Source organism: Dreissena polymorpha, chromosome 4, assembly GCF_020536995.1.
Source record: "Dreissena polymorpha isolate Duluth1 chromosome 4, UMN_Dpol_1.0, whole genome shotgun sequence".
Classification (NCBI taxonomy): domain Eukaryota; kingdom Metazoa; phylum Mollusca; class Bivalvia; order Myida; family Dreissenidae; genus Dreissena; species Dreissena polymorpha.
In genome coordinates, this window is record NC_068358.1 from 98,045,802 (window position 1) to 98,065,331 (window position 19,530).

At 35.2% G+C, this 19,530-nt stretch overlaps 1 protein-coding gene and 1 long non-coding RNA gene across 2 annotated transcripts; both read right to left on the reverse strand.

Moving 5' to 3' along the window:
- Positions 1-1,202: 1,202 nt before the first annotated feature.
- LOC127878645 (uncharacterized) lies at positions 1,203-18,555 on the reverse strand. Its single transcript, XM_052425173.1, has 3 exons — positions 18,378-18,555; positions 17,874-17,980; positions 1,203-1,519 (listed from the first exon to the last, which is right to left on the reverse strand). The coding sequence occupies exons 1-3, from the start codon at positions 18,473-18,475 to the stop codon at positions 1,203-1,205; spliced, it is 522 nt and encodes a 173-aa protein (XP_052281133.1). The 5' UTR covers positions 18,476-18,555.
- On the reverse strand, positions 9,109-11,141 carry LOC127879863 (uncharacterized). Its single transcript, XR_008049307.1, has 3 exons — positions 11,002-11,141; positions 10,025-10,285; positions 9,109-9,667 (listed from the first exon to the last, which is right to left on the reverse strand). It is a non-coding gene; the product is annotated as an uncharacterized LOC127879863 (long non-coding RNA).
- Positions 18,556-19,530: the final 975 nt, after the last annotated feature.

Sequence of the window (19,530 nt, forward strand, 5' to 3'; positions counted from 1 at the left end):
CTTTGGGCATGTCAAAGCCACTTGAAACTGAACTTTATGTGTCTTGTTCTGAGAAAAATGGTCTTAATGCTTGTGCGTAAAGTGTCACCCCAGATTAGCCTGTGCAGTCCGCACAGGCTAATCAGGGACGACACTTTCCGCTTTTATGACATTTTTCGTTTGAATAAAGTGTCTTCTTAGCAAAAATCCAATTTAGGCGGAAAGTGTCGTCCCTGATTAGCCTGTGCGAACTTAACAGGCTAATCTGGGGCGACACTTTACGAACATGCATTTTGCCCAGTTTTATCAGAACAAGACACATATTAATACAATGCAGAAGTAACCATGAAACATCTCATTCAATCCATTAAAACATACTGAGTGTTAAACCATGTTAGGCATTCAAAGGTGATGTGTGGACGTTAGCTCTGATACTCACCGGACTTATGTTTAAGTGTTAACGTAAATCCTATTCTGTCTATTGTTGTTTCGTTTACGGGGAAACCAGTTGTTTCGTTAACAGGGAAACTAGCAGCCGTTTGATTCTGCCGGCAGTAACCAGGAGCTGCGGACGCCTTGCTCATGTCAGATGAAATTGCCTTATGAAATATAAAATATAGGCGAACATATTTTATGAAGACGAACGCCTTTTTAATAAAAATAAATGTGTTATATAAATTTCCGTTCAGAACATAATGTTATAGCAAAAGATTACTGTATTATGTCTATAATAGTACGAGCTTAAGGAAAAAAATTCAAGTAGATGTGAAATTTCTGTATACAAAAACGTACTAAGCAGGAGAACTGACTGCCAATGCTGTGGCTGACATCCCCATTGTTGAACAAAGTGACGTAATACTCCGTAGCGTTCTGGCTCAGAACGGAGTCTATGCAGCTCATCGCTCCGGCATCTTAAGCAAAATACATGTGTGTTGTCATTTAACTCTCATTCAACTTAGCTTTCAATGACGAGGTAGGAACAGGTATAATTTAAAAACATAAAACAACAGGCTGCAGTTCGATGTATCAATTTTGACACCAATTTTTTGACATCTTGGTTTTACCTTTGATTCTATTGCGTATTTCTTGCCTTGCGGATGACTTCATCAGCTTTGTTCAAAATAACGTTTGAACCGGCTGTCTGTTGACTTCGTTTTTATAACATATATCGTCTAAATCACTGTATCGATTTCATACAAACAATCAGACCTATTTCTTCTTTTTCACTTACCATGAACAATTTGTGTAGAACAAGATACTAGATTAAACACCATTCTCGTCTCGTCCACACACAAGTTCCAAGAATCGCCCTTCCCTTCACACGTGACTAGGTCATCTGACGTCATATACGTGTAGTCATAGCGTCCCAGTGACGTCCATGGGCACTTGATGGATACTGAACCTTCGCTTCCGGTCCTGATCAAAACTGCGTACTCCGAGCCCACGGCTCCGTATTCAGGATGGCAAATATCAGCCTTCGATGATAACGTTGAATTTGGATAGAGTTTGAAACGTTCATTTCCTATCTTAAACTGTGGAGCTACAAGAAAGACGCTCAATTAATCACCACGCATTAGTAAGAATCTGTAAAAAAACGTACCTAAATCAACCGTTTTCATCGTTTCATTGTTGCTACATAAACATTTACTTTTGATTATATATAATTAGTGTTCATTCTTCTATAACTACATGTATACGGAAGTGGATCCAATCCGTTTGTTTTGTTGTTGTGGTGGGATTTTATTTTCGATTAAAAAGTTGTATGTATGTCTAACATGTATAAATAATTGAAATGCTTACGTTCTTCTACATAGTATCTATAAGAGTTGAGAGTAACCTTCTCCAATCTGATGCACAGATATGCCCAGTACGTTGACGTCACAAACTGGGTGAAATTCGTTTCCGACCTAAAATAATGTATATTAAAAGTGTACGTGCCGATGGGAAAGAAAAACATATACGGTAAACATCGAACAAGTAACTTTTGTGAAATATTAATATGCTTTAACTGAATTTTGCTATGATATGTACGGTCAAAAGTCATGCGATATTTATCAGCATGATCACATACGATGCTACGTCTACAATACTGCAAGTCATAATTAAAGTAACATTACTATTCAAAATCAACGAAAATTTCGTACAATCGTTCTTAAAATAAAATTAAGCAATTAAAAGTCAGTGTTCCTTATGGCAATTGCCGAAATTTCAACGTCAGATGTGGTCTGGTAAAATAGATGTTTGTAATTACAAAATGCTCGTTTTTATTATTGTTTTGCATATCTATTCATACGACACATGAACACTAAAATGGTGTTCTTGTGTCGTATGAATAGATATATTCGCGGGAATTAATTGTGGCCACAAATAAATAAAAACGAGCATTTTGTATCTACAAAAATCTATGTAATCATACCACATCTAGCGTTGAAATTTTGGCTATTGCTATAAGGAACACTGATTGCTATGGTGTTAACTTTATTTTACGAAATACTAAACGAAATTTTCGTTGATTATGAGCGTTATAGAGACTTTAAAACAATCGCCAAGTAAAACGGCCACGAACGAAATTTGGTAAATATGTTATTTAATTAAACAACATATCAAACTAAACTGTGTAAGATCACACAGTACAAAGAAACGCAAAGATACACAGATCCTTTAAAATAGACGATCGTGTAAAAGATGATGTGAATACGTATTATCGTCATTTACACAGCAACGTCATACTAACCTCATCATGAGATACCCCTCCGTCTGAAAAAGGTCGCCATTCGTGCACTGCCACGTCGAAATTGTCTGTCCGTCCACCGTGAAAGACCATCCCGTCATGTTGCGGGTCGTAAACGCAAGGACGCCATGTCTGTTCGAGCGCCACGTGCTGGAGCGGAACTCACTGGGCCACGTGCACTGCGCGCCTTAAGTCGATTTGTATATTTCATACATTTAGTTCAATTGACTTTATTCCAAAATCTATTGATGCAAGCAACTTTGGACCTTTATAAGCACTCATATCACATGATATGTTTACCTAGATAAGAACACTCTGTATCCTAGTTCGAACTTGATCCTGATACTTTTAAAGGGGCCTTTTCACAGATTTTGGCATATTTTGAAGTTTGTCATTAAATGCTTTATATTAATAAATGTAAACATTGAATCTTAAAAGCTCCAGTAAAAAAATCAAGCATAAAATTAAAAAAAAAGGAAAAAAAGTAGCCGGTATCAGGGCTCGAACCAGTGACCCCCGTAGTCCTAGAGTTAGTCTGAAGTAAAAACACTTCAGCCCTCTCGGCTATTCCGGCAGGTATACACAGTTGAAGTATTTTATACCTTATATAAGCAATCTTCGTAGCTACGTAAATTTAAACAACAACAGAATTCTCCAAATTATTCAATCGTTTCGCGTTGCAACGCTTTATAATTTTTAGGTTTTGAAATCGTCAAAAGATACATACAATGGCTATATTGAACTATGGTAAATGTTCAGTAATATTGTTTCCTCACAAATATCATAACTAAAACGAAAATTTGCTAATCTGAAACAACTTTTTTCAATTTTGTCAATTTACCAAACCGTGAAAAGATCCCTTTAAGATAAACATTCTGACTAAGTTTTATTCAGATTGGACAAAACATGTGATCCCTAGGGTGGAAATGCGGTAATTGTTGACAACATTCGACGCACGACGGCGGACGCTAGACATTGATTGACCAAAACAGCTCGAATTCAGCACGCCATATAAAAAGAAAATATATGTACTGCATTATAAGTTCAACAATAAAATGAACTTACCACAAAGGATGGCGAACGAACTGAAACACACGTTCAAGAAACACAGCCGAATGTTGTTTTTATTCATTTTGGTAAAAGGAAATCGGTATATAATGAAAGCAAATATGCTTATTTTTAACTCCGTATTTAAATATTCTTACGAACTTCACACACTGTCTAAGGTTTGTTTTTTCAATAATACTGAACGTTTTCCTTTCAGAATTAAACGGTGTATATTGTTCTGTTTTCAATATGTTAAAATAATGGACATGAACTTTGGAATAGTTTTGAAGTAACTCAATACTTATACTCTAGACAGCGACGCATAAACAATACCTGTGTCACATTATGATAAGACTTTCTTACTTATTAATCAATATTGCACGAGTAATTAAGTGTTATTGTTTTCATTATCTGTGGTTAAAATTTATTGTGAATGTTTTTTGAAGTGTATTTTTTTCAAAATGTCCGCGTTGGAAATAAAATGAAAATATACCATTTTGTACAAACACATTAGAGCGAATATATACGATGTTATTGCTTTTAGGAAAACAGATACAACAGTGATGAATAACAAAAACTGGAATAAAATTTGAGAAGCTGTAGTCCCTAATATAGATTTTATTCAAATGCAGCGGGTTTTTTGTACATCAGAAAATGTTCATGTACACAAGTCACACCTTTTAATCTGCCGGTATGCAGATTCGTTCATTCGACAAAGATACCCAGGTTTGTGTCTGCAAACATTTCAGTTCAACTTTCGGAATCGATTTAAACTTATACGTTATACATTTTATCGGAATGAACAATATTCGATCAAAGGTACCATAAACAAATTATTATCTATTAAATTTATATAAAATTCCTTGGTCATTTTCATATGTTTTTGAAAATGCACGAATGAAATATATGCAATAAAATCGTATATGCTCAATTTTAAATGTTGTCCGCAACACTATAAGTAATAGATTAATATAAATAAGTGTATAGGGTAGTCTGTCCCATTTTAAAGAATACTGCATTTTTATTTTACAACAAATATACATTTCTTAACAATGAGTTCCCAAAATAAATATCATGTTTATTTTGGGAAGGAATGAATAGAATTACTGAAATTAAATTATCATATAGGTTGTTGCTTAGCAATAATACTTCAGTAAAAGGCATCGTTACTTAAAAGGGCCGTGTTCTGTGAAAATTTGGCTTAATGAATGTGCGGTCAGAACAACAATCAGCGACAACGCTTTCTGCCTACACTAGATTTTCGTTAAAAAGAGACTTCCTTTAAACGAAAAATTCCCTCAAATGGGCTAGTGTTGTCCTTGGTTAGCATGACCGGACTGTATATGCTTATCTGAGAAGAGTGTTGTCCTTGGTTAGCATGACCGGACTGCATATGCTTATCTGGGACGACACTAAAATTACATGCATCAAGCCCAGTTTTCGAAAAATGCGGCTCAAATGTGTCGAGCGGTATTAAACAGGTCGATGACCTGTCATGTTAGAAAAAAAGTTCAACAAACACTACGTGATTACAATGAATGAATTAACGACAGTGGTAAATTGTAATAATTATTTATTTTTATAACTATTTAATTATATTTCAAATTATTAAGTTTAGATGTACGCACCGACTGTTTTGAATAGTACATGTAATTGAAGTATAGTGTTTTCAATACGAGAACAACGTGTCATTTCACAGGTGTGTGAATATTTCTAGAGCATAGATGTAGACACGAATTAAAGATAAATGGTGTATGCATGCTTGATGACTTTACAAAAACGATCTAGATTAGATACATCAATTGGTATCAATGAAATGAGTGTTTAATTCATGACGCAATTGTATTTGTTCTACGTGTAAGGTTGATTATATCGCATCCTCGAGCCCAATTATTTGGCGCATACTTTTACAAGATAAGTATTGATGCAAAGCATCAAAGGGCGTCGGGAATTTCAGTGAAAAAGGCACTCAATGAAGTTACATGGAACGATTTTTTTATCTACTGTAAATATTAATATATTGGCCGATTATTTTAAACAAAATAGAAAAAGATACTGGTATAACCATTATATATAATTTTGTGTTATAACCCCCAAATAACCATTATTTATGATGTTGTGTTGTAACCCCCAAATAGTTCATAGTTCATTTTATTTACATTGGTTTCCTTTTTTTACTGGCATCCGTGTGCAGTTTTCATTAATGGAACAGAACTGTGTAGGTTTTAAAAAATCTGCTTCTTCTTGTAAGCGTAATTTCATATTTTTCCCAGCTTCAAGGGGTGATGATTCTGAACTTATTCTAACGTTGCTCATTTACGATAGGGGTTGAGTACTCATTGATATGAAAACACTGTAAAAGTTTGAAAAAAAAGAGAATGAAAACTGTTAATTGCATAAAGAAGCTGCATTTCACAATACTTTGAATTTCAGTAAAATATCATAATATATCTATTGCTTTGATATTCATCATTTTCAATAGGGTTCGAGTAATACTGATATAAAAACACTTAACAAGTGTTGAAAGATTCAGACGAAAGTTGTGAAATCTTTTAAACAAGTGGAAATTGTTTATTTTTTTCAAATTTAATAGAAAAAAAAATCCGGACTTATTGTCCCGATGTTTCTCATTTTAAATGAGGTAAAAACGCTCATTGATATGAAGACACTGTAAGTTTGGAAAGAATTTGGTGAAAAATGTTGACATCATCACCTAACCAAGCAGTTTTTCACTTTTATTTTTTAAATTCAAAGAGACATAATTCTGGACTTATGGTCTGATATTGCTCATATAGAGTTTGGGTTGGGTCCTCATTGATAAAAAAAAACCTGTGCAAGTTTGGGAATAATCGGATGAAAATTTTGGACTTCGAACAACGATTTCAAAATTTCTCAAATTCTAAGGAAGATAACTATGGACGTAATGGTCGGATAATGCTAAAAGGCCCATACCACCTGGATAGTTATACGTGTCGCGCTTCGCGCTCTATATGTGCTTCTTAAAAAAAACTTCGAGGAGTGCTTTACTCTAGGGAAACGGGTTGCTGGGACACAGCTCCTCCTTGATAAGCGGCTGCTTCCTTTATCGCAACTCATTGTTACAATCAATAATGCGTGACGTTGAAAATATTTTGTTTTTATACAAAACCAGAAAGTTTCGCGTATTTGCCTAGTCCCTGTGATCTTTCCCCAGTGATCAGTTGTGGATCAGTTATAAATTAAAACAATTAGCTTTACATTATTGGCAATAAATGTTGTAATACATGTAATAGGCACAAATGCAGTACTTATTTATACTAATTTACACAAAAAATCACCACTATGCAAGATATTCTTAAAACAAAAATATATACATTGATCCGTAAAATAACTTCTCCTTCCATAAGCGAAAAAAAATGCATTACACACTAGTCGCCGCTCTCCAGTGCGACGCCAATTATACATCTTTTATTGAAACCAGCGTGTCACTTTACGTTGACACATAAAATACCTCGTTAATTCGTCAGCCTCGTTGTTCTAAAAGGCGGTTTCTTTTCGTTGCTATAAAGATGACCCAAAATACGTGCCCAGCGTGTATCCCTACTCTGTTCAGAAATCTACACTGCTCAACTTAAAATAATAGGATTATAGGTGCTACCTAATTTACGGGCAAAAGCTTAATTATTTGAAATAGTATAATAATTTGAATAAGTCTTTAATAAGTAGTGAAAAAATGCCAGTAAAAATAATATATACAACTGAATTACATGAATATGAAATTAAATGTTGAAATTTCTATACTATAAATACATGAAAACGTGAAGTTTCTTGACTACCAATACTTTGAATAACACAAATGTGGATTCGAATAAAGAAATTATGTGAAATTTGTTAATTATGTGGATAATTATACCAATTTATATTTAAGTTGGTTGTTGTTATTTAGTTTTCAATTATAATTCATAAATAAACCCTTTTTTTTAAATAAAATATACCAAGACCAGGAGCTCTCAACAGGACAGTTCTTCCCTCAATATGTGCTGCAGACGAATACCAAAAATGCACCGCTCGCGACCGGAATTAGGGAATACACACCGGATGCTGGATTTCGGTATTGTTATTTTCGCAGTGGTGACCTCCCTTTAAATTTAAGACCTCTAAACAACGCTGGGGTTAATGATTTTAACAAAAAAGGCTTTTTAAATATATATTTTTTTATTTATGATGATCATAATAAAAATAATGTGCAGAATTGAACGAATAAAATAAATTCGAGACTAATCTTATTCGATTAATTGCGTCGGGATTTAGGCAATACATTTTAGACGGGTTATATTTCTGAACATTATGTTTGGAAAAAGTGATCGCGAAATTTAGTATAGCAGTCTTTGGTATTTGGCTTATTCCCGTAACGGCGTTAGGCCGGGAAACAGGAAACAGGAAGAAAAACAAAAACTCGCATTTGGCGTTGAGAAAACATATAATACAATAATTTAGAGTACGAATTCGCTACACAATAATCACTGCCATGACGTATTATTTCTTGAGGAATGCATCTACGTGTCATGTAGCGTTTGTCGAAGTGCCTATGTTGCTCCAGCGGTCTTTGATTTTCCATCGCGAAAAAGATGACGGCATGAATTATTTGACTTGATAGCATATAAGGTAATGTCTCTCTGTGTTTCAGAAAATTGATACAAATAAACGGTCGACGCCCGCTTCGCGGGCTTTTGCCCGTATTACAAACAGTTCAAGTCTAAGAACCGGCTATTTGAAAATGCTTTTGGATTACGGGGTCCCTACCCTTTCTCTACCGTCTTATTTTGTGCAAATGAACGCTAAAGAAAAGTCTAACAGAGCTTGCCGACGTCATTTGTGTCATCCAACATTCACACTGAGATGGGCTTTTTTTAATTACGTACAACAAGAACCCACGAATAAATGCATAATTTCTGGGCCAAACTGACTTAAAAGCAGCAGTTGATTTTTTTAGTAAAAATGTTCAACCAGGTATATCGTGTGTTGTTGTTTTTCTTTTCAAGATGTAAACCCGAAACACGAGCCCATACTAGTACTGGGCTGAAATAACCTTGACCTTGACTTCATGGGATTGCTAAGACGAGACTAGAAGCATAGGGCTTGAGAAGTACCAACCCATAACAATGAATAATGACCAGTACGTTCGCACGTCTTATAAAAAAATTATTCAGCCATTCACGCTTCTTTTTTTTAATAAAGATCCTTTAGTTTGCAGCCTTTAACATGTTCAAGAAAGTATTTAGTCCTTCATGTAGTTGTTGTTGTTTTTTGTAGTTTTAAATAAACAAAAGAGAACAATGTTAATTGCTGTGTTGACATAGAAACGTGTGCATTTATATAAATCAATATAAACACTGGGTTTATGAACAATTCAACAAAATCATAACAATTAGATTGGTATTTTAAAACCGTTTAGAAAAATTGTGCAAATATATGTATGTCTCACAATGTATACAAATACATTGGCGTTATAAAACGTACTTAAGAATGCAATATAAATAAAAACATGATTATGAGGTATATTGCGGCGAAATCTTTTACCAAAACCAATCACACATAAAACGACAAATACTTGTATCGCACTTTGCAGTAACAATACAACATGTACTAAAAACAAACTAATCAGTCTGGGTAAGACTTCTTGGGCACAAGTAAGAAAAGCGTCGATGCACACGAAGCACGCTAAAATGCCTGATTGAAATGGAGTTTTGCAGTTTGTATTGCCCTTGTTGTCGAACGGATCCCGAGCTCCTATGCATGATCCTCCAGCAGTTAACATGGTCCCGCCACAAGAGACAGTAGTCCCATCGGAAGTGTCCTGCACAAGGGTGTTTTCACAAAATCGTCGACTGCATCGATTCTAGTGATACCGGCAAAGCAGAAGTAGAACTCCTGCATACACATCAAACATATTTGCCTTACTATTTCACCCATGTAATATTAATAGCTTATTCAGTTGGCGTGATGCGATTCAAGTTCCAACATGAGAGTAACATTATTATGGTTTCTACTGAAGAATACGTACATTTTCACATGAAGTTGTTGGTATAAACGTTCCCGAGCGATTATAATTTTAGAAGCGCTCTATGAAAAAGGGGCATAATGCATGTGCGTAAAGTTTCGTCCCAGGACGATACACGTTGAATATTCTGAATGTATCAAGTTTTGCACATGCATGAAGAGTTTGTTTTGCCATAAGATTACACACGCTTGAAATAGTTTGAAAATTAGAGGACTAACAGCACGCACAGTGTTCGGATACATTAGGCAATGCCTTATGTTTTTCTTTCAGACCGACGGTCAGTATCCCACGTGACGACTGACCAAGGTCCAATACTACGTTGCTCAGCCAGTCCCGCATCGAGGTTTCTGACACGTGGTATCCCAGCCCATGACCCTGGTTGGGCGTGGTCGAATCCGAAGCCGACGGCATGTTCTCTCCAATCCGAATAGCCCATGTACGGGGCGAAGGCGAGTCCGTAATCCTTCCACTCCATGTCCTTTTCGGAACTGCAATGACCGTGTGTATGATGTATTACTTTTCAAGTATTAAATATCCTAACTGATTTTCAGTTGTATCCTAATTGTTATTGGCATTGTGTCAAAGATATTATATTCATATACAACATGATTGTTTCTCTTATCTGCATGTATATTTAAAACCATACTATTACGTTAAAAGAATGTGTAATACTATTTATACATATGTAATGACAAATTCAGCATTATTCCTATTGTGAAATATGATTAACCCTTTGCATGCTGGGTAATTTGTCTTCTGCTAAAATGTCGTCTGCTGAATTTCTAAAATAAGCATTTTCTTCATTTTTTTTCAAAGAATACTATCAGAATAGCAAACAGTTTGGATCCAGATGAGACGCCACGTTCTGTGGCGTCTCATCTGGATCCAAACTGTTTGCAAAGGCCTTTAAAATTCGGCTCCAGCGCTTTAAGGGTTAAATGAGCAATGATATTTTATAAATCAACACAAACAAATACATACACACAAACAGTATAATTTTAATCGGAGGAATAAACACAAGCCGCTGAAAAAAGTAATAGCAATTGGTATACGGGGTTAAAAAACGACAATAAGCTCCCTTCGTGTTTCAATTTGAAACAAGATGTGAACTTTTGGAAGGAATAATTCGTGATACGACAAAAACATATTATGCACGTGTCCTAAAAATGAATGGTATATTCCAAATTATGATATTGTCACTTACATAGAATCAGAAAATGATGACGACGAACACAGCTGTCTTTTGCGATAAACTCGTACGATCAAAACGACGATGGCGACAGCGAGGATCAGGAAGAGAAACCCGCAGACCGAAGCGATGATGATGATTACCTTCATTGGTTCTAGAACAGTTGTAAGCTATTGACGCGAAATAGTTACTTAATTAATCTAAAGATTAACAAAAAGAAATTAAACGGCTTTTGCAAAATACACATTCACAGGAACGTTTCTTATATTTTTGGCTAATTTGTGTCGTTTATTTACTTTTCCAACAAATAAAAATTGCATTTGTTGAAGAAGTGAATAACATGCCACCTCATAATGTGTTTTCCACACACGTAATGTAAAGTTCCCATTCATTTAAAATGTTGGAGAAATAATTATCAATTGAAACTAAATGTCAATGGTGAGGGTAACTCACCGCTAGAGCCATCAGCTTGTCTGAAAGTAAAACAAACTTAAAGTTGATAAAGACAAATAATCAGGCATGCATTCGGCAACTGTGTACGCGCTTATGTTAGAGTAAACTTAAACTTTGAAATTTAATAAATTAAGCATGATTTTCCATGGAATAAATCATACAAATTGCATTTCTAGCGCTCGACATACCGTCGATAAAAATTCTATCTCCTACTTAAAAACTAGACCAATGACGGGAGTAAAAAAAATAACTCATGGCATCAATTGATTAATGTTTTCGGGAATGAATAAAGTGTCAATCACAAAAGTAAAAACCGCAATTAACAAATCCATCTGATGCGAAAATCGATAGAATACTGACGCCCACAACTCGCAGAACATTACTTTGAGATTTATCCTGCTGTTAACCCATTTATGCTTAATGGACTCTCCCATTCTTCTAAATTGGATCAATTTATTCCAAAATTAGGGATGTCTAGTATATTTATTTCTATATTTAGAATATTTCTTACAGAAATTCATTTAAGCAAACAGCGCAGACCCACATGAGAAGCCGCATCGTGTGGCGTCTCATCTGGGTCTACGCTGTTTGCCAAGGCCTTTTTTCTAGACGCTAGGAATAAATGGGTTAAACCTGACGCTTTCAAAGTCCACAAAATAGTTTAATAAAACAAGATAAATACGGGACCATGACGGGCCCGAGAAACAAGAACACGAATCTTATATCTCCGGTTGGCGTAGGTTTACTGTAAACTAAACTTAAACAAGATACGTCTTTCTACTTTGAAACATCATACGGAAGTGGGTCATATGTTGAAACGTTACAGTAGGTTTACTGTAAACGAAACTTAGACAAGATGCGTCTTTCTACTTTGAAACATCATACGAAAGTGGGTCATATGTTGAAACGCGCAAATCAAACAGGAAGTTCAGCTAATTAAACATGACTTAACTGTTTCAATACGATTAAGAAGTGTACCGGTATATCGGAAATCGTTTTGGATAAATAAATTTATAAACTGACCACGGGTCTTATCGTGAATTATTGTAAATAGTAGATTTTAATCTTAAATGTTAAGTATATTAGTTTATTACGTCACACGGCAGACTGGTTTTCCGGCCTGGTTTTCACAATGGGACCCGTTTCCACAGCCTCCACTGGCCTCGAATAGAGGACATACGTACTCACTCAATGTCCCGTTGGTAACTGAAAACATCGTTTAGTGTAGGTGTTAAACATATCCTTCCGATGAGGTTTAATTAATATGCAAAGAGACTTCTAAACCAGAAAAATATTCAACTGATTTGGGATCAAACTTGGCATTCCATTAAATTTGACACTGTCTAGAAGTTGAATATTGTTTTAATAAATTACACATTTGATTTTACCTGAAATGTTGTTGATCCGCACAGCGGACGCTGAGACCGTATTGTTAAGGACCGTTATTGTCTTGTTACCACTGACAATTCCAATGTTGGCCGATGCGAAGTTCAACTTAGCTTCGGGGGAGTCTTTGAATGTTGCTTTGTATTCAACAATCATACTTCCATTCCTATAAAAAAAAACAGTATAAATAATAGACACTTTGCAACGCAAACGCTGCCCGTTCATTATTATGTGAAAGGTTGTCTACAAAAATGCCAAGTATAACCCAAAATAACAGCGGTGTTAAATATTGGCCTTTATCGACTTGATGACGCTGTATTGACTTTGTAACATCAGAAAAGTGCACCCAAAAACAAATCACTATTATCATTTTTATAATTAATTTCACAATGTTAATATACAGGAAAAGAGTAGCACAAAGTATAATGAAGCATTTTGTATTCTGCATTTTACGTTCCCGACAAATTTTGCAGATTTGATATACCGTATTCATGAGAAACTGTCTATGTATGTTTCCTTCTCACAAAAGTATTATTTACCATTTCATACATTCTTAAAATGGAGTAGTTAAGCACTGTATTGCTTATTCTGATCTATTTAATATTCTTAAATAGTACCTGTACAGTATCAAACATTCATGTATTTAGGTCACGTAACGTCCGGGGATTGGTCATGAACTTTGTAATACTATCACACTACCTTTGCCATGTAGAGCAAATTACTTGTTACTGGAACAAGTATAAGCACTAAGAAAATCAGCTTAGTCTGGAAAAGTATTGAATTCTTAATTGACCACCGTGATATGACGAAAATACTGTTTAACGGCAATCAAACAGCTAAATAAACAAACAAATCAAATCATGGTTCCAAATCTGAACACCAATGTTTTATTTGTACTGATGTAATAATAGTTAATCGGACGGAAACTCCATAAATTTATTCTGAAAAATGTTTGAACAGTATGCGAGTATTATAAACAGTAGTAAACAGTCTATTTAAAGTAGGGCTCTTTTATGTATAAATATTATGTCATGTTTGTTTTGTTGCAACCGAAGTTGTCTACAGCATCCATGAATTTATACCGGTATGTATGAAACCATTAATTTATTAAAAGCTATACTGACATTGGCTTTTAATGAAAAAGTTTATTTATATAACCTTCTTGCAAAACTATGAAAACTTCGACATTAACAATGATAAAGGCTAAACATGAATCGATTTTTCGTTGCAGGCACGTGAAAAATCCAAAAATTTTGATACCTTATATAATTTTATTATTTCATTATCGATACACCAAGAATAACTGTTTGTACAGATTCCTTCTGAAAAATGCGTCACATTATTTTTTGCTATTGTACTAATTACAAAATCCACATGGACCTACTTTCAGAAATAGCAATAACAGGCATATACCGATCACTTACCACATTTGGGTTCCTTCCCCGACCACGTTTTATTCTCCTGACAAGTCCGTTGTGCGTCCCCGTTCAGGGAGTAGTCTTGTGTGCATGCGTAGAACGCCGTGGTCGCAATACCATTATTCACGACAGTGACATTTCCGTCGTATGGTGGTACTTGACATATTACTGATGGCACGTATAATACATACAATACTATATTTGTTAGGGTCACAATGCTGGGCTACTCAATCAATTATACTTGATGGATTAAACAGTTTTCCACCTTATTTGTTTTTAACATGGCGTCCCGGTTATTAACAGCGTTGTTCACAGCAGCAGAAAAAAGCAATAAACTTCGCTTATTAGTAAATAAATTTCTAAATACCAGTTGTTTTATATTTACTTAATTTCTACATAATGTATTTAATCACAAACGCTGTTTTATATCTAATTTTTATTGACTAAAAGGTGTGTCTGTTCTTATTATTGACCATGATTGCTACTGTAAGTTTTAACAACCTCCGCGCAGAAATTTGACCGGTTTAGAGAAGAAAAAAACAAGTTTCAGTTAAGAAATACAACGTTGCGTTTAACCATAAAACAATCGTGTTGCCAATTGAAATTATGGGTCAAAATCTCGTTCCCAGTCACATATGATGATGACAGATATAATCAATCACATTAATTTTCAAGTTTTGTTTGTTTAAAGACACATAACCAATACAAAACTACACCATTATATTGAAGTTATTTTGGGATGAAAAGCAAGGTTTACATTGCAATCTGTCAATATATAACTAGAGAAAAAACATCTTGGAATTTCATGCAGATACTTAATAATTCATCATTTATAGAATTTTGATTTGCGAATTCACGAAAATTTACAAACCACGACCCCATAAACTTGCGATCAGGAGGCAAATACTTACGGCAGGTTTCTGCAATGGTTAATAACATGTGTTTACCGTTATGTTAGCAGATAAATACAATATATGTATAAAGTGTGTTTATAATAATGATTGAAAGATAAATTATATTAGTCGGTAAAAGTTTCCATCAGTGCAGTTATCATCATCATACTTATAGACTTTGGGCATGTCAAAGCCACTTGAAACTGAACTATATGTGTCTTGTTCTGAGAAAAATGGTCTTAATGCTTGCGCGTAAAGTGTCGTCCCAGATTAGCCTGTGCAGTCCGCACAGGCTAAACAGGGACGATACTTTCCGCTTTTATGACATTTTTCGTTTGAATAAAGTGTCTTCTTAGCAAAAATCCAATTTAGGCGGAAAGTGTCGTCCCTGATTAGCCTGTGCGGACTGCACAGGCTAATCTGGGACGACACTTTACGAACATGCATTATGCCCAGTTTTATCAGAGCAAGACACATATTAATACAATGCAGAACTAACCATGAAACATCTCATTCAATCCATTAAAACATACTGAGTGTTGAACCATGTTAGGCATTCAAAGGTGATGTGTGGACGTTTGCTCTGATACTCACCGGACTTATGTTTAAGTGTTAACGTAAATCCTATTCTGTCTATTGTTGTTTCGTTAACGGGGAAACCAGTTTTTTCGTTAACAGGGAAACTTGCAGCCGTTTGATTCTGCCGGCAGTAACCAGGAGCTACGGACGCCTTACTCGTGTCAGACGAAATTGCCTTATGAAATATAATATATAGGCGAACATATTTTATGAAGACGAACGCCTTTTTAATAAAAATAAATGTGTTATACAAATTTCCGTTCAGAACATTATGTTATAGCAAAAGATTACTTTATTATGTCTATACTAGTACGAGCTTAAGAAAAAAATCAAGTGGATGTAACATTTCTGTAAATACAAACGTACTAAGCAGGAGAACTGACTGCCAATGTTGTGGCTGACATCCCCATTGTTGAACAAAGTGACGTAATACTCCGTAGCGTTCTGGCTCTGAACGGAGTCTATGCAGCTTATCGCTCCGGAATCTTAAGCAAAAACATTTGTGTTGTCTTTTGACTCTCATTCAACTTAGCTTTCAATGACGAGGTAGGAACAGGTATAATTTAAAAACAAAAAACAACAGGCTGCAGTTCGATGTATCAATTTTGGCACCAATTTTTTGACATCTTGGTTTTACCTATGATTCTATTGCGTATTTCTTGCCTTGTGGATGACTTCATCAGCTTTGTTCAAAATAACGTTTGAACCGGCTATCTGTTGACTTCGTTTTTATAACATATATCGTCTAAATCACTGTATCGATTTCATACAAACAATCAAACCTATTTCTTCTTTTTCACTTACCATGAACAATTTGTGTAGAACAAGATACTAGATTAAACACCATTCTCGTCTCGTCCACACACAAGTTCCAAGAATCGCCCTTCCCTTCACACGTGACTAGGTCATCTGACGTCATATACGTGTAGTCATAGCGTCCCAGTGACGTCCATGGGCACTTGACGGATACTGAACCTTCGCTTCCGGTCCTGATCAAAACTGCGTACTCCGAGCCCACGGCTCCGTATTCAGGATGGCAAATATCAGCCTTCGATGATAACGTTGAATTTGGATAGAGTTTGAAACGTTCATTTCCTATCTTAAACTGTGGAGCTACAAGAAAGACGCTCAATTAATCGCCACGCATTAGTAAGAATCTGTAACAAAACGTACCTAAATCAACAGTTTTCATTGTTTCATTGTTGCTACATAAACATTTACTTTTGATTATATATAATTAGTGTTCTTTTTCATTCTTCTATAACTACCGTAATAACTCTATGTTTTCGGACGCTTAAAAATAATTATTTTGTTTCGTTTCCGAAAAATATTCACAATATACAGGTGTCCGAAAACTAAGAGTCAAAAATTGAAGTATCCGAAAATAGCGTCAATTGTATCAACGATTACCGGTAATAGCACGTGCTTGTAAAATACCATACCATGTAGTATAAATTACATTTATATATCTTTGCACCGCATTTTAAATAATTTTAAATTCTTAATTTATTTTACAGAAAGTTACTACAAGGTTGTACTTTGACCAACGAGTTCAAAGATGAGCATAGAATGTACCGATACTCGCTAGTATGAACCTGTAATTAACTCAATAAAAAAGCAAAATATGAATTCTTTGTTTGTTCATTTCCAATAGTTTCCGATAGTTGTTGTCTAATACCTTCCATTGTTCGTAAAACTTGCAAAAGGGTGCATCGGACGAAACCATTGTTTAATACCGGTTTACAAGGTTATTTACCCATATAAGGCAAATGTAATGGTCCGTTGCCCTCAGCATGCAGCTGCCAGGTTTTATGATGTTAATCTGGTTGTTAAACCCCGTGATCTAAGTGCCATAAGATATCGAAAACAAGACCGAAATTTTGTAAAATAGCGCTGTAAAATATACCGTCCGAAAACTTAAAGACATTAATTATGGACGAAAACTCGTATGTCCGAAAATTTAGAATCACAAAAAATAATTATTTTTGCTAAAAAAAGGGGTGTCCGAAAACTTAGAGTGTCCGAAAACATAGAGTAATTACGGTACATGTATACGGAAGTGGATCCAATCCGTTTGTTTTGTTGTTGTGGTGGGATTTTATTTTCGATTAAAAAGTTGTATGTATGTCTAACATGTATAAATAATTGAAATGCTTACGTTCTTCTACATAGTATCTATAAGAGTTGAGAGTAACCTTCTCCAATCTGATGCACAGATATGCCCAGTACGTTGACGTCACAAACTGGGTGAAATTCGTTTCCGACCTAAAATAATGTATATTAAACGTGTACGTGCCGATGGGAAAGAAAAACATATACGGTAAACATCGAACAAGTAACTTTTGTGAAATATTAATATGCTTTAACTGACTTTTGCTATGATATGTACGGTCAAAAGTACAAGCGATATTTATCAGCATGATCACATACGATGCTACGTCTACAATACTGCAAGTCATAATTAAAACAATCGCCAAGTAAAACGGCCACGAATGAAATTTGGTAAATATGTTATTTAATTAAACAATATATCAAACTAAACTGTGTAAGATCACACAGTACAAAGAAACGCAAAGATACACAGATCCTTTAAAATAGACGATCGTGTAAAAGATGATGTGAATACGTATTATCGTCATTTACACAGCAACGTCATACTAACCTCATCATGAGATACCCCTCCGTCTGAAAAAGGTCGCCATTCGTGCACTGCCACGTCGAAATTGTCTGTCCGTCCACCGTGAAAGACCATCCCGTCATGTTGCGGGTCGTAAACGCAAGGACGCCATGTCTGTTCGAGCGCCACGTGCTGGAGCGGAACTCACTGGGCCACGTGCACTGCGCGCCTTAAGTCGATTTGTATATTTCATACATTTAGTTCAATTGACTTTATTCCAAAATCTATTGATGCAAGCAACTTTGGACCTTTATAAGCACTCATATCACATGATATGTTTACCTAGATAAAAACACTCTGTATCCTAGTTCGAACTTGATCCTGATACTTTTAAAGGGGCCTTTTCACAGATTTTGGCATATTTTGAAGTTTGTCATTAAATGCTTTATATTAATAAATGTAAACATTGGATCTTAAAAGCTCCAGTAAAAAAATCAAGCATAAAATTAAAAAAAAGGAAAAAAAGTAGCCGGTATCAGGGCTCGAACCAGTGACCCCCGTAGTCCTAGAGTTAGTCTGAAGTAAAAACACTTCAGCCCTCTCGGCTATTCCGGCAGGTATACACAGTTGAAGTATTTTATACCTTATATAAGCAATCTTCGTAGCTACGTAAATTTAAACAACAACAGAATTCTCCAAATTATTCAATCGTTTCGCGTTGCAACGCTTTATAATTTTTAGGTTTTGAAATCGTCAAAAGATACATACAATGGCTATATTGAACTATGGTAAATGTTCAGTAATATTGTTTCCTCACAAATATCATAACTAAAACGAAAATTTGCTAATCTGAAACAACTTTTTTCAATTTTGTCAATTTACCAAACCGTGAAAAGATCCCTTTAAGATAAACATTCTGACTAAGTTTTATTCAGATTGGACAAAACATGTGATCCCTAGGGTGGAAATGCGGTAATTGTTGACAACATTCGACGCACGACGGCGGACGCTAGACATTGATTGACCAAAACAGCTCGAATTCAGCACGCCATATAAAAAGAAAATATATGTACTGCATTATAAGTTCAACAATAAAATGAACTTACCACAAAGGATGGCGAACGAACTGAAACACACGTTCAAGAAACACAGCCGAAGGTTGTTTTTATTCATTTTGGTAAAAGGAAATCGGTATATA